Source organism: Carettochelys insculpta, chromosome 2 (assembly GCF_033958435.1).
Source record: "Carettochelys insculpta isolate YL-2023 chromosome 2, ASM3395843v1, whole genome shotgun sequence".
In the NCBI taxonomy this organism is placed as follows: domain Eukaryota; kingdom Metazoa; phylum Chordata; order Testudines; family Carettochelyidae; genus Carettochelys; species Carettochelys insculpta.
Window position 1 is genome coordinate 13,129,994 of NC_134138.1, and position 24,392 is coordinate 13,154,385.

General features: G+C 41.1%; 1 protein-coding gene across 2 annotated transcripts in view; it reads left to right on the forward strand.

The window, feature by feature from the left end:
* The window catches only part of TRAPPC9 (trafficking protein particle complex subunit 9), a 719,778-nt gene that overhangs the window by 120,720 nt on the left and 574,666 nt on the right, over positions 1 to 24,392 (forward strand). For both annotated transcript variants that reach the window (XM_074986617.1, XM_074986618.1), the window contains 3 exons: positions 4,424 to 4,556; positions 6,943 to 7,106; positions 20,011 to 20,163. In XM_074986617.1, coding sequence (XP_074842718.1) covers positions 4,424 to 4,556; positions 6,943 to 7,106; positions 20,011 to 20,163 — 450 coding nt within the window. The remainder of the gene's footprint in view (positions 1 to 4,423; positions 4,557 to 6,942; positions 7,107 to 20,010; positions 20,164 to 24,392) is intronic.

Sequence of the window (24,392 nt, forward strand, 5' to 3'; positions counted from 1 at the left end):
GTGTTACATCAATTGCCAGGGAGGGTTATGATCATGCTCCCTTTGTGCAGAGTCAGTCCGACCTTGGAATTGGTGCATTTGGAATGACATAATGCTTATGGTGTCCTCCTTTCTTGGGATCAACAACGTTACTGCAGATTCGTTGAGCAGATACTTTGTACCAGATTGCGAATAGGAAGTCCACACGGAGTTGTTCACTCCCTATCAATGCTGGGGGACTCCCCTCATTTATCTCTTCACCATCTGTCACAACAAGAAATGCCATCATTACTGCTCCTATGTGGGAGTGGGACATGGGTTGTTAGGTGATGCATTTTAAATAACGTGGAAAGGGCCTCTTTTCTACACCTTCCACCGTCGTACTCATCCCCAGAGTCCTATACAAGGTCATAGCAGATAGGACCACCATATTAGTGGCTCCTGCATGTGTTCAACAACATTGGTTTCCCTTCCTGCAGCGGTCACCTTACCCTCCCTTTTCTCTTACTTATTCCAAACCTTCTGACTTAGAACCAGGAAACCTTACAGCATCCCCAGATACGCACACTACACCTTACAGCTTGGCTCCTAGTTGGTTCAATGACTGAACTCTGTTGCTTACAGCTCAGGGAAATTCTAAAGTACAGTAGGCAACAGAATATCAGGAGTACTTACCTTTCAAAGTGGTATAGGTTTGTGGTCTGGTGTTCAGTACAGCATGTGGAATTGTTGGTGTCTCCTCTTCATGGTATTCTGGACTATATAGTGCATTTTAGACTCAGGCTTGGCACTAACCACTTAGAGTGCATCTTGCACTGATCATGGCTTTCAGAGGACATACAGAAGGTTTCTCAGTGTTTGCGCATACAATTACTAAAAGATTTCTCAAAGGGCTAACAAATATGTACCCTTAGCCACAGCTGGCCTCTCTCCCATGGAGTCTGGAGGTAGTACTCTGGGTGTTGAAGTAGCTGCCACTTGAACCTTTGGCTACCACCTCTCTACAACTACTTACCATGAAGGTGGTTTTCCTCATTGCTATCACATCTTCCTATAGAGTCAGTGAAAAATCAGTTCTGAAGGCGGTGCCGCCATATACTGTCTTCACCAGGGATGGGGTGATCCTGAGACATCACCCAGCCTTCATTCCTAAACTTTGTTTGGATTTCCATATTAATGAATCAATATTTTATCCTAAGCTTCATTCATCACTGCAGGAGGTGTCACTTCATACCTTAGACGTGTTCAGAGCACTTGCTTTTTATGTAGACCGGAGAAAATGATTCCAGAAAACTGACGGACTCCTAGTTTCACTTGCAGAGAGCTCCAAGGATGAGCCCTTATCGTCTCAGTAAAGAGCTCACATCATTGCTACAGGCATTATCCAGTGCTACTCTTCCATCCAGTTACCTCTTCTGGTGGAACTGAGGGCTCACTCCACGAGAGCAGTGGCGGCTTTGACAGCTTTCGTGAAGTGAGTTCCCTTTAGAGACATCTGCTGAGTGGCTACCTGGATGTCACATGACACTTTTATGAGGCACTATGCATGCCAGAACTGACGGGTTGTGGATGCCTTGCTGGCTTCAGTAGTCCTCTCCATATCAGTTACATGGTGACTCCTTTTCCCTTCTCTCATTTGTTGGCAATCATTTACAGTGGAGCACCCATGGGCACACCAGTTGAAGAAAGTGAAGTTACTCACCTCGGTGCAGTAACTGTCATTCTTCGAGATGTGTCCTCAGGGGTGCTCCACTACCCACTCTCTTCCCTTCTGCGGAATTTGTCTCGTTTGTTCATTTTTTGGATTTTGGAGAGGGTTTGAGACGCGCTATGCACGTGGTCAAAAGAGCACAAACAACCACACATATGCGAACTGGCTAGACAAAGCTTTGAATAGTCTCCAATCTGCAGCACTGAGACAAGCCCTGCAACCGGGTGGGGGACATCTGGAAGAATGACAGTTAATGCACCCAGATGAGTAACTTCCTTTTTATACTGTCACAGGCGAACAACCATCCTAAAAAGTACCGGTAGAGAATTTATCTTTTCACTTTGACTCCTTTTTCTATTTACAGTATAATTTCAGTTATCCAAACTCTCTCTACCTGAAAATCCCGATTATCCGAATCTGTAGTATGTCCCTTGTCAGTTAATAGCACTTCCATTTACCCAAATGCTCAGTTACCTGAAACATCTGGATGCCTCCTACCCACTGGACTGTACTACTTTCTCTCCCTTATTTTTCTTTCTGTTTATTTTCTTGTTCTCATAATTTCTCTTTGCAAGACATTTTATCCATAAAAGGGTATAAAACTTAACTTTTTAAAAGTGTTTCTGCCAACCAATGGGATAAGCCACTTGGTTACTTTATTGCCATAATATAGAAAATTCTTTGCAATGGTGGGACTTTTAGCTGCTGAGGGTCCTCTTTGATATACAGTATTTGCACCAGAGTATCCCATGTGGCCAAGATAATTTCCCCTTTTTTGATGTGCCACTTTATTTTTAGGGAACACTTCCAAACTTATTCTGCAAAAATTCTTGTGGTTTTTCTTATCCTGTAACTGTCTTGTCAAAAATTATTTTCCATTAAAGGAAGGCAACAGCAAATGTTCCTATGGGCTCATTTATTATTCATGCATTTTCCTTTTTTGAAACATTTTCAACACTTAACACTAGAATTTTCTTGCAAATTTAGCATGTGTAGGTTGCTCACTACATAGTATTGAGGGTTAGTGTTGATAAAATTGAAATGAAAATTGTTTCTTTGGCAATGGTAGATCTTCAATAAAGCATAATTAAATATCAATGAAGGGCATAACGTCTCATGTTTTATCTTTTATAGTATTTTTCCTGGGTGAGGTAAAGGAATTTCTTTCTTTCACTTTTGGATACTGTTGGGCACTAATTCTGCTTTTCTTGTATGCCCAAAACCACCCATAGATATTAACTGAAGTTTTGGATACACAAGCAGTGTTATGCGACAGTAGTGTCAAAAATGCTGTGTACTCTCGGGCTCTTAATGTTGCAAGAATATAAATTCCCAGTTTATCAGTTCATGGCTATATTTTTTAATACATGAAAATCGTGGACTCTGATGAAATAAGAGATAAAAAATAGGGATAAGTGCATAATATTTTTCTACAGAATACGATACATTATACTCCATTTTTGAGGTGGATTTGTGACTTGGCCAAGCACAATTTCTTATAGAATCTGGTCATTAACAAGGTGGACAAAAATCAGTGATAAATTAAAAAATCTGAACTTTATTTTTAAAAGATAAATTAGAAATTGGTAAGATAAATTAAGGTTTAATCCTATTATCTATTAAAATTTAAAGTAAATGGTATCATGCCGTAAATGTTTGCTGGTGAATCTTTTAAAAAAGTCTGATAAGGAATTAATACATGTCACTGGTTAAAGACCCTGAAGCAGAGTTTATTGAAATATTTTGATGACAATAGCCTCTTCTGCAGGCACAGAGACCTTATTCATTTCAGTTTATTTGACTAGTTACTTCAAAGTTAAGAAATCACTTGAGAATTGAGACAGTAGGGAAGCTAGTTTTCTTCTTCCAACCTATAAATAAACTAGATTTGAGAAGATGAGATCTACTCATTCTAAATCTTAAATGGAACATGTGTTTTGAGGCACAAATTTTGTCTTATGTGTCTTGCACATTTTCAGGTGGATATATTTTAAAAAAATTAAAATGTCATTTTCTGCACTTTTAGTAGAATTCCAGTTGCCTTAGAGCTTGACGAGTCATATCTTTAAAAAAAAAAAAAACAAAAAAAAAACTAGTAAATAACGAATGAATCATTTGGTATTTTCTAACATCAGAAAAAAGAAAAAGGAATTTGTGTAAATATATGTTAATCTAAATATTTGTTGACATTTACATGCAGTGCATCCTCCTGGTTAGCTGGAAACAGTACCAAGTTTTAGTTCAAGACTGTATTTAGCTGTAAATTCCCATGTTTTAATGATAACTGACTAACAAGAATCAACATTTGTTTAGGAAAATAATCCTAAAGCGCAAACACAAAACAAGATTGAAATTTAGTAATTTTTGAATCCAAGGTGGTGGTGGTGTTGATTCCATTCATTGTTCAAAGTGTTGGTTTACACCACTTCTATTTATATCAATGGTCTTCTAACCTCTGGGCTTCAGGAGCCGAATTAGCAATCAGAAGTACCGAGAAGTGAGTGTGACTTGTTTCATTTATTACAGTGCTCTATATTCAGTCACTCAATGTTTTAATATATTGGGCTGCAAAGAACTTCAGGAGACACACTGAAGAGCAGCTTGTGGCTCGAGAGCCTCAATCTGAGTATTGCTGCCCTAACTCAATCCACCCTGGTCACTAAACTTTTGTATTCAATCCCATCATGAAGCAAATAATAGCAGGACAAATTCATTCTTTTCTATTTGAAATAGGTTATCATACTTCTGTCTTTGGAGTCTACAGTGATTGTCTTCTGGATAACCTGCCAGGGATAAAGACCAATGGCTGTGCAGTGGAAGTCATTCCAGCTTTGCCCAGGCTGCAGCTGAGTACCTCTCTACCAAGGTAAGAAATTGAATTAGGTACAGATTTTCTTTTTCACTAAACTAGAGAGTGTTGTATAGGTTACTATGCTTTTTCTGTCTATACAAATTTGTTTTTTATAACATGGGTATTTAATCACTATATTTATAACATGATATGCAGTAAACCTTCAAAATGCACGATTTTCAGTTGTGCATAACCTGCATTAACATGATTTAAGCACAGCTCAAAATCCCGCTCCCCCCAGCCCTAGTACAAACCTCCCCCAAATGGTTCCACCTCAGCGCCCCCCCCACCCCCTCAGCCCTAACCTACACCAGGCTTAACTGCCCTGCCCCCTCCAAGTGCCCGCCCCCCCCAAACTGGTCTCACCCTGATACCAGGACTTACCTTCCAAAAGGAGCTCTAGGTGTTTCTGCTGCTTCCCTGGCTGCAGAACGTGTGTTCTGCTGGGAGAAGAGCTGCCCCCTGACTTACATGAACTTTGAGTTATGCAACAGTGCTTGGGAATGCAACCCTCACGTAACTCGTCGGACTACTGTAGTCTGAGTTAGTGAAGTAAGATACATACACTAAAATCACAGTGGCTTGAAATTTGGAGTGTGCCCTTTGTATGTAGTATAAAACTGTAGTGTGTTCCATCTTGCTTTTACCTGTGATATGGTGAGTAACTTTCCCAGATCTGAAGAAGAGCACCACATATCTAGAAAGTTGATTTTTACTAAAAGAGGACAGTCCAGTAAAATATTACCTCACCTGTATTGCCTCTGAAACAGACAGGCTACTTTGTCAAATATAGGTCTTGTCTATGCTTCTGTGGGCCATTGACCTAAGTTATGGTACTTCAGTTGTGTGAATGATGTGCTTAGGTGTACTTAATGAGGTTAGTCAACAGCTGATGTTCTCCCAATTACACTACTTACTCTTTTTTTTCCGTGGCATACTGGTGTCAATGGTGCTCAGAACATTCACCTGTTGATTTATCCTGCCCAGTATAGGCTTGGTAAATTGACTCTCCCACCTGCCCCCCACTGGATCAATCTCTTAAGGCATGCTCATAGATGTGCATTCTGAAATAAATAGACTTAAAAACCTACTGTGAATATATGATTTTCTGTGGAGGCAGCCTTTTCCTAATGGTCAAATAAACAAAAGTGTTGAAAGGGTATGTGCATTGTAAATTACAGAACTTATAGGTTTATTGCCATATGTACCAACTACTAATCTCTATATCTTTTGCCCTCACCATTTTTCTCCTCTCTTCTTTCCATTGATATAAAAAATGCCCATTTTATTCAAAACGCCTTAATTCTGTCTTTCTTGTCCTGTATTCCTTCTCCTGTTGATTCTAAAGCACATTTAATAATCAATTTATATTCACTGTTGGAAGTCCTCTCATCAGATTTCCTGAACAATCCATTCTAATCTGACGTGCTCTTTATAGTTTGCTGAAGTTGCACCAAATTCTCCAGTGACCTTTTTCTACTTAATCTGAAAGTCTTCTCTCTATCTTCCTTGACACTTCCACTACTTCAGTACTGTGCAACATCTGCTGATTTGATGAATTTGCAGTCGCAGAATTTCTTCACAATCATTTGGTGAAATCTTGTCTCTGAAAATTTAGATTCTAGCAATGATACTTTTTCCAGGTTATATTAAAATCTTGATGAATAATTCATCCGTTTTATTTGCCATTTACCAGGTGAAACACGCTTAAATCATGATCTCAAAAATCTTCAGTCATTTAACTTTAGTAATAATAAACAGCTTGTTTGGGAGTGAACTCACTGTGACTGCACTGCCCTCCAGTATAGTGGTCCCATAGGGAATACAGGGATAATCCTTACAAAAATAGTGCTTCGGATCTTTAAGGGGACATTGACCCTGGTATCTACTATCAGCCCTGTCTCAGCTGAAATGTACATATTTTACTCTTTTAGTCTTTACTTTTGTGTTCCATGCCACTGAGTTAAGATTGATCTAATATTTTTATTACTGAATATTTGAAAAATTAGATTACATCTAATCTTTAAAACCCAATTGTTTTCATCACATCTTGCTTTCTCCAAGTTTTGTACAATTGTGTTTTGTGGTGTTTAGCAGTAATTTAATGGACACATACAGCTAGAAGTGAATATATTTATACCCTTCAGAATTGTGATTGAGTTTTAGTTCTTGCTCCTAATAGATCTTGAATATACTAGCCACTTAAAATTAAGCTCGAATTGACAAGCTGGAATGGGAGTATAAAATGAAAATAGCTGCAGTTCTGTGACCAATAAGTTGTGAAGCATCAAAAATAAGGTGACTGGATTCCCTAATTTGTTACATTTGGTGTTGTGGTTTGCTCTTTAAATGAGATTAGTGTTTAACACAGTTTCATTTGCTTATCTATCTTTGTTTTTAGGTCTGCTCTCACACTGCAGCCTTCCTCAGGGGATGAAGTTTCCACCAGTGTATCTGTTCAGCTTTACAATGGCGAGACCCAGCAACTTGTCATTAAATTAGAGAATATTGGAACTGAACCTCTGGAGAAACTAGAGGTCACAGCAAAAACAGTCAACACTAAAGGTATGCATAGCGGTGTATGATTAAAAATATCCCTTTCTTCAAGAGAAATCTGTACAAAGTCATTGTGACAGACCATTGTGGGGGAGTGATATATCAGAATACAAGTAGTCCTCTCCCTTAATAAAGAAGCAGGTGATTCATTTAGTTGGACATCAGTCTCCTCTTGGGATATCAGAACAAATAAACGTGATATTTGTAAAAGCACATGAAATTAAATTTGGAGTTAGTCACTTTGGCACTTTTGTTCTAAATCAATCTTTAAGATATACAGAAGCAGAAACCCCATCTCTACAATCATAGAATTGGAAGGGACTTGGAGAGGTCATCTAGTCCAGTCACTTGCACTCATTTTGGTTGTGGGAATGATCATAATCTATATGTATTTAGACCATTTGTTGCGAGAATCAAAGAATATCTTCATTAAAACAGAAAAACAAAGATGCAAAAGAGCAGTGTACCTAGTGAGTTATGCTACCATGCACAAATGCGTTTGTGCTGATCCAAAGAATATTGCTCTATATTTAATGCGTGCTTCACATTTTTAAATACTGTTTTATTGCTGCAAAATGGTAAAGACTTAAAAGATGGGGTCACTGTGCAGAGCAATTGTCATGTTATCTAGAGTGACTCACAACTGAGTGCTTATATCAGGGCAGACGGTTAAAAACCAGGCAGGCACTCCAAATACTCTGGGAAAGGCTGAACTACTCTAATCTGGAGCATACTCATTTGGCAATGTCCACAATCCAGCATGATTTTAGGTAGCCAGATGACCACTTATCATGGTTGTGACTAAGTTTCTGCTAGTCCCATAAAGCTTTTTTTTTCAGTCACCAGTCCTGGATCTTAGTGTTCTGTGCTGTTCTTTTGCTGTAATTTACTCCTAAATGTCTTCTAAGAGCCCCATATCAGAGGGGTAGCCGAGTTAGTCTGTGTCTTCAAAAACAAGAAGTCCTGTAGCACCGTATAAACGATTAGATATTTTGGAGCATAAGCTTTTGTGGGCAAAGACCCACTTTGTCAGATGCCTGAGTGGGGTTTCCAGAGGAGGGTTTAAATATATGGGCTCACGAAAAGGAGGGAGGGCCAGATTTGACAAGGTCACTTGAGTCCCAGAGGATGTGGCCCGTTATCAGTAGCTAATGTAGAGATGTGAACATCAAGTGAGGAGAAACTCCTTTTGTAATTGGCCAGCCACTCCATCTCTCTTCAGTCCATGGTTGAAGGTGTCAAATTTATAAATTAACTGCAGCTCTGCAGTTGCTTTTTGGAGTCTGTTTTTGAACGTTTTTTGTTGCAGGATGGCTACTTTTAAATCTGTTACTGAGTGTCTAGGGAACAATCTCTAGTTCTAGAGAGAGGCAGCCACTGTAGCTACTCCTGTAATTAACTAATGTTTTATTAACTAGGTAAAAGAAAGGAATTATTGACAGTTCAAAGCCATCAAGCATACACACAGTTGAGTTACTGTCTCTGGTTTCTAAAGATGACAGAAATGTGGTGATCTCTCAATTCAAAGTTTCTTTCCAGATGGGCCTGAAGTACCCCTGGTGATCTTGGCCTTAGTTTAATGTGTCTGGCCCTGTGAGAGGTCAGGTATCAAAGAGATGAATAATCTTTTTGTCTTTTAGCTTTATTTCTCTTTTAGCATTCAAACTGATGGGACCAGGCCTTCAGCACATTGTCTTTGTGCATGGATGGGGCAATAAAAAAATCTTTTGTCATATGATTGCCCACTTAATTTCAGTGCTTGGGCAGATGTTTCTGGTGCCTGGGATCACAAGTTCAGAGCAAACATTTTTTTAAAGTTAACATAAGAACATAACAACGGCCATACTGGGTCACAAAGGAAAACATATATATTTTCTTATTGTGTGGAATATAGACCTTACAAGGGAGGTTAATGCATACAGCAACTTAAAAGATACCAGAGTCTAAACACTAAATACATTCTTATAAGAAAAATACCTAATGTACTGGTGAGCTGGCTTGGTTTCCAGCTTTGAGTTTCTCAGTTCTTGGTTAATGCCTATGACTAGAACTGTCAGTTGGTTTACCAGTATGACACAATAGGCTTTTATCTTCATTAATGGTCCCTACCAAACACCACCCAACCACCCAAAAAACAAAACAAAAAAAAAAAAAATACCATAAGAACATAAGAACGGCCATACTGAGTCAGACCAAAGGTCCATCTAGCCCAGTATCCTGTCTGCCGACAGTAGCCAATGCCTGGTGCCCCAGAAGAGCTGAGCCGAAGACAGTGAATGATCAAGCGATTTGTCTCCTGCCATCCATCTCCCGCCTTCGACAAAAGGCTAGGCACCATACCTTACCCTTGCTAATAGCCATCTATGGACCTAACCTCCAAATATTTATCGAGCTCTTTTTTTAAACTCTGTTAGAGTCCTGGCCTTCACAGCGTCCTCTGGTAAGGAGTTCCACAGGTTGACTGTGTGAAGAAAAACTTTCTTTTATTAGTTTTGAACCTGCTAGCCATTAATTTCATTTGGTGTCCTCTAGTTCTTCTACTATGGGAACAAGTAAATAACTTTTCTGTATTCACTTTCTCCACACCATTCATGATTTTATATACCTCTTTCATATCGCCCCTCAGTCTCCTCTTTTCTAGACTGAAAAGTCCCAGTCTCTCTAGCCTCTCCTCATATGGGACCCATTCCAAACCCTTAATCATTTTAGTTACCCTTTTCTGAACCTTTTCTGATGCCAGTATATCTTTTTTGAGGTGAGGAGACCACATCTGCCTGCAGTACTCAAGATGTGGGTGTACCATAGGTTTATATAGGGGAAGTAAGATATTCTTTCTTCTTTTCTATCCCTTTTTTAGTTATTCCTAACATCCTATTTGCTCTACTGACTGCCACTGCACACTGCATGGATGTTTTCAGAGAACTATCCACTATAATTCCGAGATCCCTTTCCTGATCTGTTGTAGCTAAATTTGCCCCCATCATACTGTATGTATAATAGGGGTTATTTTTCCCAATGTGCATTACCTTACACTTAACCACATTAAATTTCATTTGCCATTTTGCTGCCTAGTCACTCAGTTTGCTGAGATCTTTTTGAAGTTCTTCACAGTCTGCTTTGGTTTTGACTATCCTGAACAGTTTGTTGTCGTCTGCAAACTTTGCCACCTCACTGCTTACTCCTTTCTCTAGATCATTGATGAATAACTTGAACAAGATTGGTCCCAGGACTGATCCTTGCAGAATGCCACTAGTTACCCACTTCCATTGTGAAAATTTATCATTTTTCCCTACCCTTTGTTTGTTTATTCCTATTATTGTTCATTTATTCCTACCCTTTGAAGTACCTGATGTGTACTTCAAATCACTTGACGTTTTAAGCATAGAAGCGAAAATTACTAGTTTTTCTCAAACACATTTGTCTGAATGGTGGGACAAATGGAGCATTTATGCAAGATGTGAATGTTAATTAAAAAAATTAGTAACACAAACTTCCCATTGTGTTATGACAACTTGATGATATGTGTAACTGATTAGAAATGTTGGTTATCAGAACTGAAGTAGTACATACTCATAACATTTGCATTTTAATAGTTGTACTTACTAATTCTATAACAGGGAAGCTTTTAGACTGTAAATGTACTTAATATTTTTTCTACTTAATACTTCCTACCATGTGTTCATTACTTTCTCCTTTTTTAAATGAAAAAATGTTACCTCTGCTGGGAAAGACTCGCTGTATGGAAGTTGGAATAAAATATATTGCTTGTAGTTGGAATCAGAAAATTAGCTTTTAAAATTTGTAAGTGATTGTTTAAGCAAATGCATAAAACAGTCAAAACGGCCCACATTATTGTCATACAAGTATAACCCTTCGTGATCATTTTGTGATGCGAAAATGCTAGCATGCAGTATTAATTTAGACTTCCTCCCCAGAGGCTTCTAGGATCTAAATTCTATTTGTGCTATGCAGAGGATAGCTTTTGAAGTAACAGAAGTTAACAAAAATGCACATTCTTCACAAGCAGTTTAATTTTCTGTATTGCTCATATGTATATTAGTGTAATTTTACTAGTATGTGTGTTTGAACTACTCCAACTTATCATGCCCAGTTTCTTTTTTGAGTGCTTGCTCATCTCCATTCAATTCTAGGTCTGTGCAAACCATGTGAACAATTGCTGGAGTTTATTTCTCTCAGTGATACCTCTGGAGCTGTCAGTTTATGCACCTGTATGAGGAGTGCCACTGGCCCTGCATCCTCTCAGTTCCTTCTTACCACCCAGGATGCTTGTTTGGAATTATCCTCCTTGCTCTTGCAAGGTTTTCTTTTCCTACAGCTTGCACTTTTGTGGTATATACTATATAGGTATTCTGGATAGTGTATGTAGTTTTTAGTTAGTGTTAATGTGTACGTATACATAGTGCTTTGAGCTGGGGGTTGGACTAAATGACCTCCTGAGGTCTCTTTAAACCCTAATCTCCTTATTCTACGGTATAGTGTGAATAGTTGTCTCTACTGTTGAGGGACATCTGCCCCAGGGGCTGGGCATGCTCCAAAGCTTCAAGCCATGTACCTCCTGTGACAAGCACATGCCTGTGAGTGATTTGCACTCTGTCTAAAGTACTTGGTGAAAACCAGGGCTGTCCTTCTGAATATCTACATCATCACTGAGCATCAGCACTGCCCATCACCACTGAGAGTAGGGCAGCAGGTCTGCAGAGATGTCTGTGCTTAGGGCTATGAGGGCAGGAACCAGGGCAGAGAGAAGGTGATGGGGAAACAGGTGGAAGGGAGAGCAGTGCAGACTGCCAGAGCTGCAGGGTGGGAGAGCAGTTGATGGGGGATTGGGACTGCAGGAATTGGTAGATGGATCAGGGACTGAGGACTGGCACTACCGGAACTGGGGGGTTGTAATGGAGATGTAGCCATATTGGTCCAGGGATTTTAGAGAGGTAAGGGTGGTGAGATAATGTGTTATTGGACTTACAGCGAGATCTTCTCCAGGTCTGGGGAAAGAGCTCAGAGTACAGGTAAATACAAAGGGGAACAGATTGTGTAGAGTAAGTAGTTAACTTGTGCTCAAGGACCATTCAAGATGAAGTGATCTGTTCATATCTCCCCAGTCATGGCGGGGGGATGGGAAAAAAAAACTTGGGAAGGTGGTAGGTGGATTACAGATCTGTTGTAATAAGCCACTGCCTCTTGTTTTAAAGTTTTCCATTGAAAGTGAAGGCCGAGAGGTTACGTATGGAGTGATCTCATTGTATAAAGTGTTCGCCTACCTGTGAAAAGGGTGTGTTTTGTCTTACCATTTTTCTGTGTGACTTCACTTGACAGCATAGTGACTGTTTGGTTTCATTCATGTAGTTGGTGTTTGAGGCATTTAGCCCATGTATCATGAAAGGTTTATGGGGGGTATGTGTGGATTATTATAGGAGGAGAGATATAGTCTACAAGTTTTGCATGAGTTATTCTGGCATGGTCTGTTGCCACTTTGAGTTGGTGTCTCCTGATGAGTGGGCAGGTTGGGAGCAGAAGAGGTAATTCAGAAAAGATGTCTTTCGCCCATGTGGTCCCCCTCACATAGGGGTTGTAATTTTTTTATGGTAGCTTATATGTGAGTTTGTTCACCTGGGATGGTGTTGTGTTTGGTTCCACTTCTTTATGGTTTGTTTCTGTGTTGGATGGGTGTTCTCAGGTAGCTGAACCGAACACACCTACCTTAACAGATCCAGTAATCGCCCTGAACACACACCAAGAAATCTGTTACCTACAGTAAGACCTGTCTGATACCACAGAATATGCACAGAGGAGAAAATGCACGATATACACCTCAACACACTTAAATGCGCCTTCACCAAACAATGGCACTCCATCGGAGAGGTAGGTCACATCATGTGATAGGTCACCTAAATATCGAGACCCTGCTTTTATAAAGAAATGAAGCCTTTGAGTACACAGTGCTAGTGGTCACTTGCCATCTGACATTAGACCCATATGTATCTAATCTTAGCCCTCATCTTTAAAGGAAACTTGCACAACTCCTTCAAGAGGCAATCCTGGAAGTTTTAATTTTCATAACTGTACTGTAGACTAAACTCATGGACTGAAGAGACACACTGGATGTATGGTTTATTACAACAGTCTATAACACATTTAACACTCCCACCTGCCCACTCCAGCCTTTTCCTCTGTGATTGGAGGCGTATTAAAGAGCAACTTCATCTTGAATAGTCTCTTAATTTGCGTTAACTACAAGTGTTTTAACAAGTTGTTCCACCTTGAGTTTAGCTGTGACACTACAGAGCGCATTTCCCAGATACGAAGATGATCTCTATGAAATCCTTGAAGGCTTGTCTTTCTCACCAAAAGAAATTAGTCTAATAAAAGATATTATCTAATCCACCTTTTGTCTGATATGAAAAGCAGTCCTACGCTATAGCTGTTATCAAGCAAACACATTTAGGCATGAAAAATTAAGTCATTCCTATTGTATTTTGATCTTTAGATAGAATACACTTCACATTGGAATTAGATTTCTTAAAACAAACCATCTGCTTCTAAAACATGCACAAAAGTGGTTCCTGTCGGTTATGTTATACAGTAGCTATGAGATGTCAATATTAACAAATTGACAATGAAATACAAGAAGATGCAAACTGATTTTCATCTGAGAACAATTATAAAACTGAAAGCTGTCAGCGTAGCTATTCAACTTTTGGGTTTAAATGTACTTTCAGAACAGATATTGGGGCCTCCTTGTGGTAACTGCACACTTGTTTCCTTAGGTTTATAGGGAGCCATTGCCTTGACCACACTTCTTTCTTCGCTGCTGTGAAAGGAGAACTTGGAACTCAATTTTTTTTTCTTTTTGGTCAATTTTTGCTTGCTCATAAGTACTCAGTATTAGTGGTGGCTTCATTTTACTGTTGACGTTCTGTGCTTAATGTTAGTTCTGCAACTTGCACTAACAGTCATGCCAACTTCCTATTCTCTTGCACCTAAAAGGGCGAAACTCAGGTGCTTTTGTTCCTTTTTTTCTAACCCTCCTGCTGCCTGTCAGCTCGATTATGATGCATGTGGCAATGGAATGAACCCATCAACAAACCAGAAATTGACTCCTCCAGACTGTGTAGTCAGGCACCTAGATCTACTGGGGAGGAAGATCTACTCCTTAGCAGTGCTGGAATTTTTCATTGCAAACTACCAGGCCATGCTGGTGAAGTAAGATGTTAACAGTTAATCCAAGCTAGCAGAGTTCCTTGACAACCTGCTGCAGGATCAGAGACACTTGTGCATCTTCATGGGGCTTCCTAGTAGCCAAGGAAGTCCTGGATATGTACTCTTGTTGCTTCATCATGGGTGCAGTCATTTAGCTACAGTTCAGCATCTTCACCTGGGAGATCCAGAACTTCACCTTTGACAAGCAGAAGCTCTTCTTGGCCTAGGCGGATGAGTCCTTTTGGTCCCTATAGAGAAGGACAACACTCTGGTCCCTAGGGATTTACACCTCATTATGAACAGCAGTAACATCAAAGGAAAGAGAATCCTCTGTGTTACCACCTCTGATATGCTCCAGACATTTTGGGGGGTTTCTTGCCCTCCTTCAGCCCCAGTTGTGTCAAGATCAGCCTGAATAGTTGTGTGCCACAGATACTCTGTTTAATTCCTTGCTTTCTCCCATGCATGGCTCCTTCCCACCCACTCTGAGATGCCTACCACAGATCCTTCTTATTACTGCTTCTTACAAAAGCTGGCTAGCCTTTAGGTGATCAAAATCATAGTACCAATACCAGAGACATGGTTAGGCAGAAGATTTTATTACCTGTATTTCCTCATTCTGAAAAAGTGTGGAAGGTGCCACGCCATACTCAATCTTTTCATCCTCAAGACTTTTCTCAGAAAGTTCAGGTTCTAAGTGGTGATGCAGGTATCATTTATTTTCTTCCTTCTCATGGGAGTCTGGTTCACACCTCTCAATATGAAAGTTTCATATGTTCACATTAACATTCACTGGGCCAACCAAAAATTCTCTGCTTCTGCATGTGCAAGAACCACCATCAATTCAGAGTTTTCATCTTTGGCATTGTGAGGGCCCATGTGTCTCCACAGACATTTTTGCTGTTGTAAAAGGACAGCTGCGTTGCCTCCGTCACTTAGTGTATCATAGAGATGTTAAGGGCTAAATGGATGAGGCTTATAGATTTACGGTTAACTGGTGGGAGCTTCAGCTTCTACACTGTCTGCTTCTACATAGTTCTCCACTTGGCAAACAGGAGGTACTTAAGATTCACAGTGGAACCCAACCAGTGTCAATATATGGTGCTGCCTTTTGGCCTTTCCACAGCTTCCAGAGTATTTACCCAATACCTTAGATTGGCATTGCCTTTAAGGAAACAGGGAATTCACATCGCCTTGTACAACTTGTTGATCAGTGAGACATGCCAGAGTAAGAGAGTGATTGTGTCCTTTCTTTGGTTGCCTAACTTTGAGGAGTGTCCTGCAGAAAGTTGATGGGAAGGAAAAGAAAAGGAAGAGATCTTGAGTTAAAAATAATGTCGGAGAAATCTCTTTGTCCTGTCTCAAACTTGGAGCACGGGGCCCCTCGCTACCAGCACTCACTAGCAGCAACGTTGTACATGGGATCCTCTTCTAAAAACAGCAGCAAATGGCCCTGTCCCACAGAACTGAAAAAAGCTATCTTGCTCCTTGCCTCAGTGAGAATCACCTCAGAAAAGGCAGTACCTGAATGCCAAATCTGCCCCAGTATTGTCAGCACCCAGAGCCAAGGACGCAGAGGCATTTTGGATGTCCAGCAGCAGAAGGCCCCCTGCTGTTTAGCTCTAAAGCAGTCAGACTTAACAAAGTTAAGCCTGCTATCTTGGCACTGAGCAGCACAGGGGCATCGCTTGTTGCATCCATGTATCACAGCAATCTACCGCACAGGCACACCACATAGGCAGCAATCACAGTGACTGCAAACAAAAGAATGCCTCGTGTTAGCACCAAGCATACCCGTGCCACAGCAGTTTGCCAGCCAGTCAGACCTCTTTGTTATATCTGCTCCAGGAACACCCCTCTTTGGTAGTAATGGGACCCTCACCAGACCAGGGCCATGCCTTACTCATACTCCTGATGGCTCTGTCCTTCCTCTCTCCAGTGATGAGGAGGAAGTGAGGAAAGGAATGTGCTCCCTAGCCATTACTCAGCCAAACCTGGGCCCTCATGACAGCAGCTCATAATGGGGCAACCTCCACAATGGTGCCCTGCCACCCACCCCGGGCCCTCTCACCAAACTGACCATACTGTGACCCCGGGTGCTGTAACAGAGACAGACATGCAGCCCTCCAGACCATCCTGGTGCAGAACAGCAAGATCTCAAATAACATTTACTTTCTGCACCAGCCTCTCCAGAAACTTTTGAGGTATAAGCAGAAGTTGAAGATGAAGAGCCACCAAAGGGTGACATCATCGTGCCTGTGCACATTTGTCCTCTGATGAAACAGTAATGCCTTCTCCCACCCTACATTAGATGATTACTTCAAAATCTTTCCAAGAATTATTTACACAAGAGTCTGACTCCCTCAACATTTTCCTATGAGAGCGGCTGGATGTGCAGAATATTCTCCATGCATCTGCTACAACCAGGGTCATGCTGCCTATTCCGTTCCTCATGGACTCAGCAAAGACTGTCTGGAAGACTCCAGCTATAGCTCCTCCTACTTGTAAAATATCAGACAAGAAGTACAATGTCCCATCTTACGGAGTTGAGTTTCTGTTCACCCACTTTAACCCTGACTCATTGTTGATGGAGACAGTTAATCACATAGGAAAGCAGTATCTAGCTAGGAATATTCCTGGGATAGATGTTGGAAGCACATGCACCTTTTTGGAGGGAAGGCCGCAACACTCCACTTTCACCTAACAAATGATTCTGTGTTGCTGGCCAATTGCACAATCTTTATTTAATATCTTCTTGCAGACAGAGGAGGAATACAAAGCTAACATGAGAGAGGGCTCCCTCATTGACAGAATGTACTTGTAGGCTTTCTTGTATTCTGCTCGCATGGTAGCCTGCTTCATTGCCACATCTATAGTTAGGCAGAGAGCGTCTGGGTTCCCTGAAAGAAGTTCAGCCAACAGACGAGGACTTACCTTTTGAAGATTAAAAACAGTTTGCTGAATCCACAGCACGACCTTGTACTCTCCCAAAGAATTCCTGTGCAACTTTGAAAATCCTAGGAATATATTCTCCAAATTGTACCTTTTCTGTGCAGAAGGAATTCACTTATGGGAAAGGTACATCTCAGACAACATAGATCGCATAGTAACCTGCATACTGGGAAGCCAGAATGTTACTTTGGACAACCTGTGCAGAAGATTCTCACAAGTGGTTGAATGAGACCTGGACCCAGCAATCTTTAAAAGTTAGCCCACAATCTACAGCACTATCCACAATAATCAAACACATTCTAATATTAAAATAATTGGAGCTTTTCATCCAGTCACTCAGAGTGCACCTATCATCCATTACCACTTTTCACTCTAACTGGGGGCCCTGTTGCAGCTCTGCTTGCAAGTGGAAGTAGGGCCGAAAGAAAATTCTAGACAGAAACCTGTTCCAATATACATCCAAAGTGTATGAGCTGGGCCTGATGCTGCCCAGGGGAGGAGCTGGGGCTGGCATGGCGCAGGGGCAGAGGGGTCTGTCAGGAGACTGGGTCGGGCCCTGCATTGGGTGGGGGAGAAGCTGGCATGGTGCGGTGGTGCTCCATCAGGAGCCTGGGCTGGGTCCTGCACTGGCTGGTTGGAGCTGGAACCGGTACAGTGCAAGAGGGGGAACACAGTAGAACCTTGCCCAGATGGACGGACAGACACAGATGAAAAATTAATATGTCTCTGTGTTGGTCCCTCCTCTAATAAAACACTTTCTGAAAGATACAGAATACTTATTCCACAGCCTTTTGGGACCTCAGCCTTGTTCTCAATAGTCTCAAGGGCAAATCGTATGAGCCTCTCTTTGTGCTCAATGCTGCACTTACTTACGAAATTTTTCTCTTTAGTGGCAATCAAATTAGCAAGGGGGCGGGAGAGATGTATGCCCTTATGGTGAACTCCCTATTTATATATTTTTCCAAGGACAAGGTAATGGAGTGTCCACAAGGCAGATTTATGTTCAAGGTCTCCTTCCTCCATCTCTACCTCTACTTGTCCCTCTACTTACTGGTGTTCTTTCTTAAGCTGCATGCCAATTGCAGTGAAGCTTCTCTTCACACTCTGGATGTCTGGAGAGCGCTTGCATTCCGTATAGAAAGAATGAAAACGACATCCCAACTCTTTGTATCCACAATGGAAAATTCCAGAGGACAAACTATATGTAAACATCAACTCTTGAAATGAATCTCCAACTGTATCCTGTCAAAAACATGATCAGGAACCTCCTTTCACATTTTGTACACATTTTACTAAGAACATATGGGCTATGTCTACACTAGCCCCACCCCCCTTTTAAAGGGGGATGCTAATCAGGTGCTGCAATTAATATTAATAATTAATAATTAAATAATGATGGCCATGGTACTTAGTGCCGCTTTCAATTGTGCGCAGTTTGTCCACACACACACTCTCTCTCTCTCTCTCCCCCCCGCCCCAGAACTGGAAGGAACCTTGGAAGGTCATCAAGTCCAGTCCCCTGCCCTCTTGGCAGGACCAAGCACCATCACTGACATCTATTTGCCCCAGTCCCTAAGTGGCCTCCTCAAGGATTGAAGTCACAACCTCAATCCACTGAGCTGTCCCTCCCCCCTTTTGAAAAGGAACCTGTGTAGACGAACCGCGTGTGATCAAAAGTGACACTTTCGAAGTGCTGTGGCCACCGTTACGCTATTGAGGTGCTGCATATTCATTGCAGCACCTCATTAGCATCTCCCGAAGTGTCTCATTAGCATTCCCCTTTCAAAAGGGGGGCAGTGGGGCTAATGAAGACATAGCCATGAATGGCCATACTGGGTCAGACCAAAGAGCCATCTGTCCCAGTATCCTGTCTTCCAACAGTGACGAATGCCAGATGCCCAGAGGAAGTGAATGGAACAGGTAATCATAGAGTAATCCCTCTCCTGTCATCCACTTCTGATTAATGCAGTCTAGGGGCACCATTCCTACCCATCCTGGCTTATAGCCATTGATGAACCTATGAATTTATGTAGTTCTTTTTTGAGACTTCTTGAAGTCCTGGTCTTCACAACATCCTCTGGCAAGGAGTTCCAAGGTCTAGACCATGTGCTACATGAAGAAAATCTTCCTTTTGTTAGTTTTAAACCTGTTATTCATTAACTTGACTTTAGATGAAAAAAACCACACAAACTACTTACAAAAACACCCTTTTTGCTTATTGTGAAAATATTTCAAATTTGAGAAGCCAAAACAACCAAGCCCCTATCATTCCCAAATTGCAGACACTCTGAAATAGTGCGTGATTTAGCTTTGGGGTTGGTTTTATCATTTTCATGAGGAAACAAGGTGGTGTCCATGATATTTCCTTGTTGGGGACACTGAGATTCACTAGTACTTGAAGATTACTTTAGTCGACTTGCAGGTGCCACTTTACAGAGGGAAAAGTACATTTTGTGGTTCTTGTAAGTTGATGGCCAACATCCAATTATTTTTATTTAATATTTTGGTTTTCTGGGTAAATGCATTTCTCTTTCATTTGGTGTCGTCATCAGTTCTGCTTAAGTCTGTCTGCATTAATTTAATTTTTTTATGCTTTAAGACCAAATATTTTCACACATTTAAAAGGAAATGAAAAGAAATAATCTGTACATGGTATAAAACATATATTAGTTTGTTTTAAATTTAAAATGTACTGTTTTTATTATGTATATACTTATAAATATTTTAATTTTTAATATAGAAAAACTGTATGGTGAGTTTCTGAGTTGGAACCTAGAAGACACACTTTCCCAGTTTCCCCTTAAACCAGGGAAGATTGCAACATTTAATGTAAACATTAAAGTGAAGCTAGACTTCTCCTGTCAAGAAAACCTTCTGCAAGACCTCAGTGATGGTAAGTTGCATGTTGGCTTGGCAAAATGTGATTTTTAGTTTTTATAAATGTAATGGATAATATTAGTTTATTTTTAAGCCTAACTGTAAATTTTCATGTATTTCAAACTTTCACAGTAATGGAAATAGTAGCAGGGATTAGATACTATGGGGGTCAGACAGTAGTTATTTATGGCAGTAAACCTAGAGATTCAAAAAGTTAAAGCTATATCATTGTTGGAACTCCCCCGCCAAATTACCTGCATTACTAGTGAAAAATATATGAAGCAAATATCCCTGGATTAAACTCTTAAATTCAGAAGCTCGATTTTTCTTTCTTTGCATATCTATAAATTTCGTTACTATAGACGAAAATATTTCTGTTGGTTTTTGTGTGTACAGTGAACTTGACCTTTGCTGTCATTTGCTGAGAAAAATCTTCTAAACCTAGTTACAAACTTCTCTTCTGCTTGGAGAAAAGTGTTTTATTTTGGCAAACGTTGCTGTGAGAGCTCCATATGATGACCTTTATTTCAAAAGCAGAGGGTAGAACTGATAATGTTTTTGCCAATTGGAATCATGCAATGTTTAGCAATACGTCTTGATTATAATATGTGGGATTTACAATGAAGTCCCTGTGGCTACTGATCTGAGTCAATGGCCAGCATTCTTCTCATCATGTTCAGGGTTTACTGGTGCATCGTAAAATCCTAGACATATAGGACTGGAAGGGACCTTCATATGTCATTTCGTCCTAGGGCGACCATGTCTCCCTGTCCTAAATATGGGACTGGGAGATTGGCAGGGCGGGGGGGGGTGGGGGGCAGCTCCTCCCAGCTCCACCAAGCCCCAGGGAGCCGGAAAGGAGGTGACAGCTGCCAGCGCTCCCTGGGAAAGTGGCAACTGCCTGCCCTCCCTTGTGGCCCTGGTGAAGTGTCAGTGGGGAAAAAGTTGGGATGTCTTTTTGGCATCCCAAATACAGGACCGTCCCACTTAATACAGGACTGTCCCGCCTAATATGGGACGGATGATCACCTTACTTCATCCATTCCTCTCTATTGAGGCAGGATTAAGTATTAATTAGACCATCCCTGGTAGGTCTTTGTCTAACTTGCTCTGAAAAACTGCAATGACTTTGATTCCATAGCCTGCTTATGCAATTTGTTCTAGTACTTAACTTCACTTATAGTAAAGAAGATTTTCCTGATGGCCAACTTAAATCTCCCTTTGTGCAATTTAAACCAGTTATATCTTGTCCTGGCCTCAGTGTTAATGGAGACAAATATCACAGAAATAGATGTTAGTCTATGTCTGCAAAAACAATGAGAAGTCGTGTGGCACCGTAAAGACTAACTGATTTATTTGGGCATAAGTTTTTGTGGGGAAAAACACGCTTCTCTAGATGTATAGTGTTGAAATTGCAGAGACGGTCATAAACGTGTGTGCATAAAAAGAAGGGTGCTAGATATCAAGTAGAGGTCCAGTGCTCTTAGAAAGAGAGATTGAAGTGTACTCCTTCTGGTTTCTGTATGCTACCATTCTTGATATCTGATTTTTGTCCATTTATATTTTTATTTAGCGATTGTTCTGTTTATCCAAGGTATGTGGCAGAGAGGCATTACTGGTAAATAAGAATATAAGAATGGCCATACTGTGTCAGACCAAGGGTCCATTTAGCCCAGTATCCCATCTTCCAACATTTGCCAATGCCAGGTACTCCAGAGGGAATGAGTAGAACAGAAACTCTTCAGGTACTCCACCCCTGTCTCGCATTCCCTGCTGCTTGCAAACATAAGTGAAGGACAACATTTCTGCCTATCAATCACTGATGGACCTATCCACCATGAATTTATCTGGCTCTTTTTTAACCCTTGTTATAGTCTTGGACTTCACAACGTCCTCTTGCAAGGAGTTCCACAGGTGGTCTGTGGGTAGTGTGAAGAAATGCTTGCTTTTGTTGGTTTTAAGCCTGCTATTAATTTCATTTGGTGACCCCCTAATTCTTGTGTTTCTTCATGGTTTCCATAACAGTCATAATTTTATAGACCTCTATCATATCCCCCCTTCTTGTCTCTTTTCCAAGCTGAAAAGTCCCAGTCTTATTAATTTCTCCTAATACAGCAGCCTTTCCGTACCCTAATAATTTTTGTTGCCCTTTCATGAACTTTTTCCATTTCTAAGATATTTTTTGAGATGAGTCAGCCACAGCTGCATGAAATATTGAAGATATGTGTGTACCATGCATTTATATAGAGGAAATACAATATTCTGTTCTTATTCTCGAGTCCTTTCTTCATGATTGCGAACATTGTTTGCTTTTTGCCTGCTTCTGTACATTGAGTGGGTATTTTCAGAGAGCTAGCCATATGACTGTAAAATCTCTCGAGTTGTTATAACTGTGAATTTAGTCCATTTTTCTATTGTGCATGCTTCCAACAGGGTAAAAAAGAAGCCCTGTCCTGTATTATGTTTCAGTTCCTGAACACCCGTCCTCCAGGAGGGTATCTATTTGTGCCTGCTGTCAATGACAGGCATAGGCAGGACCAGGCAAGTGGAACACCAAAAAAAAAAAAATTGATTGGCAGGAAAATCTGACAACCAGCCTGCAATTTCATCCAGCATCCGATGAAGTAAGTCTGTGCTCATGAAAGCTCATGCTCAAAACTTTTCTGTTAGTCTATAAGGTGCCACAGGACCCTTCATTGCTGTTACAGATCCAGACTAACACGGCTACCCCTCCGATAGCCTGCAATTTGTGTGTCTAACCATCATGCCCTTCTTGCCCCATACATCTTCAATCTGTGGGATTCCATCAGCAGCTTCAAAGAGTGGGTCCCATAGGATTGAGCCTAGGTGTTCGCCACTTTGGTGGAAGAGGGCAAAACAGGTGCCATCCGTATGGCTTGGGGTGCTACAGACTCTGTGGCCAAGCTAGGCAGTCACCTCTGTGGTGGTTAGGAGGTGAAGCTCCTGCTTATAGTCCTCTTGGCTGTCCCAGGAGATGCAAACTATCATTCAGAGTTCCCTGTTTGAGGGATTTAGGGCTCTTTTCAGAGTTGACCAATGCACATCTCCATGTCCTTAAATACTCCTGTGCCACGCTGTTAGCCAGTGGCCGGGTAATGTGCAGTGATGTTACCATCCGCTGCCCTTGTTACCATCCGAGTCTTTAACTGCGAGAGCAGGGAGCTCATCACTGTGGGCAGTGACAAGCCAGGCTGACGGATTCCCCTGGGTCCTAAACAACCCAGTTTTTTACTGCTGGAGCAGGGAGCTTCTAGCACTCTCACCTATGGCCAGGCTGTGGTAACCAAATGGTTAAAGTTCTTTTTATTGTGCCGGCTGTGTTACAGTGACAGAGATTAAGAGCAGTCAGGCTTAGATCTTAACTAGTTACAAGTTTATTTAAGCTACAGTTATAAGTGTGCGGTTACAAAAGGCTATTGTCTACTTCTTATATGCTAACAGAGTACAGGTGTTGACAGGTTACGTTACAATCCAATACAAAGATCTGTTACCATTTAACACAATGATATCTTAATACAACATCATCTAGTTACAGAGCTTTAATTCTTTATCTGTGTGTTAGCTGGCGGCCAGGTAATGTGCGGTGAGGTACTCCCCTGGGTCCTAAACAACCCAGTTTTTTACTGTTAGAGCAGGCAGCTCCTAGCACACTCACCCACGGCCAGGCTGTAGTAACCAAATGGTTAAAGTTCTTTTTGTTGTGCCGGCTGTGTTGCAGTGACAAAAGGGTTAACAAAATGGTTAGGCTCAGAGCTTAACTAGTTACAAGTTTATTTAAGCTACAGTTATAAGCGTGCGGTTACAAAAGGCTATTGTTTACTTCTTATATGCTAGCAAAGTACAGGTGTTAACAAGTTACGTTACAATCCAATACAAAGATATCAGTTATCATCTAACACAATGATATCTTGGCACAATGACATCTAGTTACAGAGCTCTAATTCTTTAGCTGTGCACAAAAAAAGTCAGAGACCTAGCATGGGTGTATCTTACCCTCTCTGTGTCTCTCGATACCAGTGTAGCCAAGCCGGATCGGTCACTCAATTCCGCGGAAAGACGAATACGAGGTTGGGCGTCCCCAGTAGTGGACCTCGGAAGGCAATCACCTGACCCGACCAGCAGGAAGTTGGTGGAATGCACTCAAAGTTAGAGTTCTGCTGGACCCATCTTTTATACCCCTTTTGGGTTATGTATTCTCTTTCTTGTCTATGGTGCCAGATCATA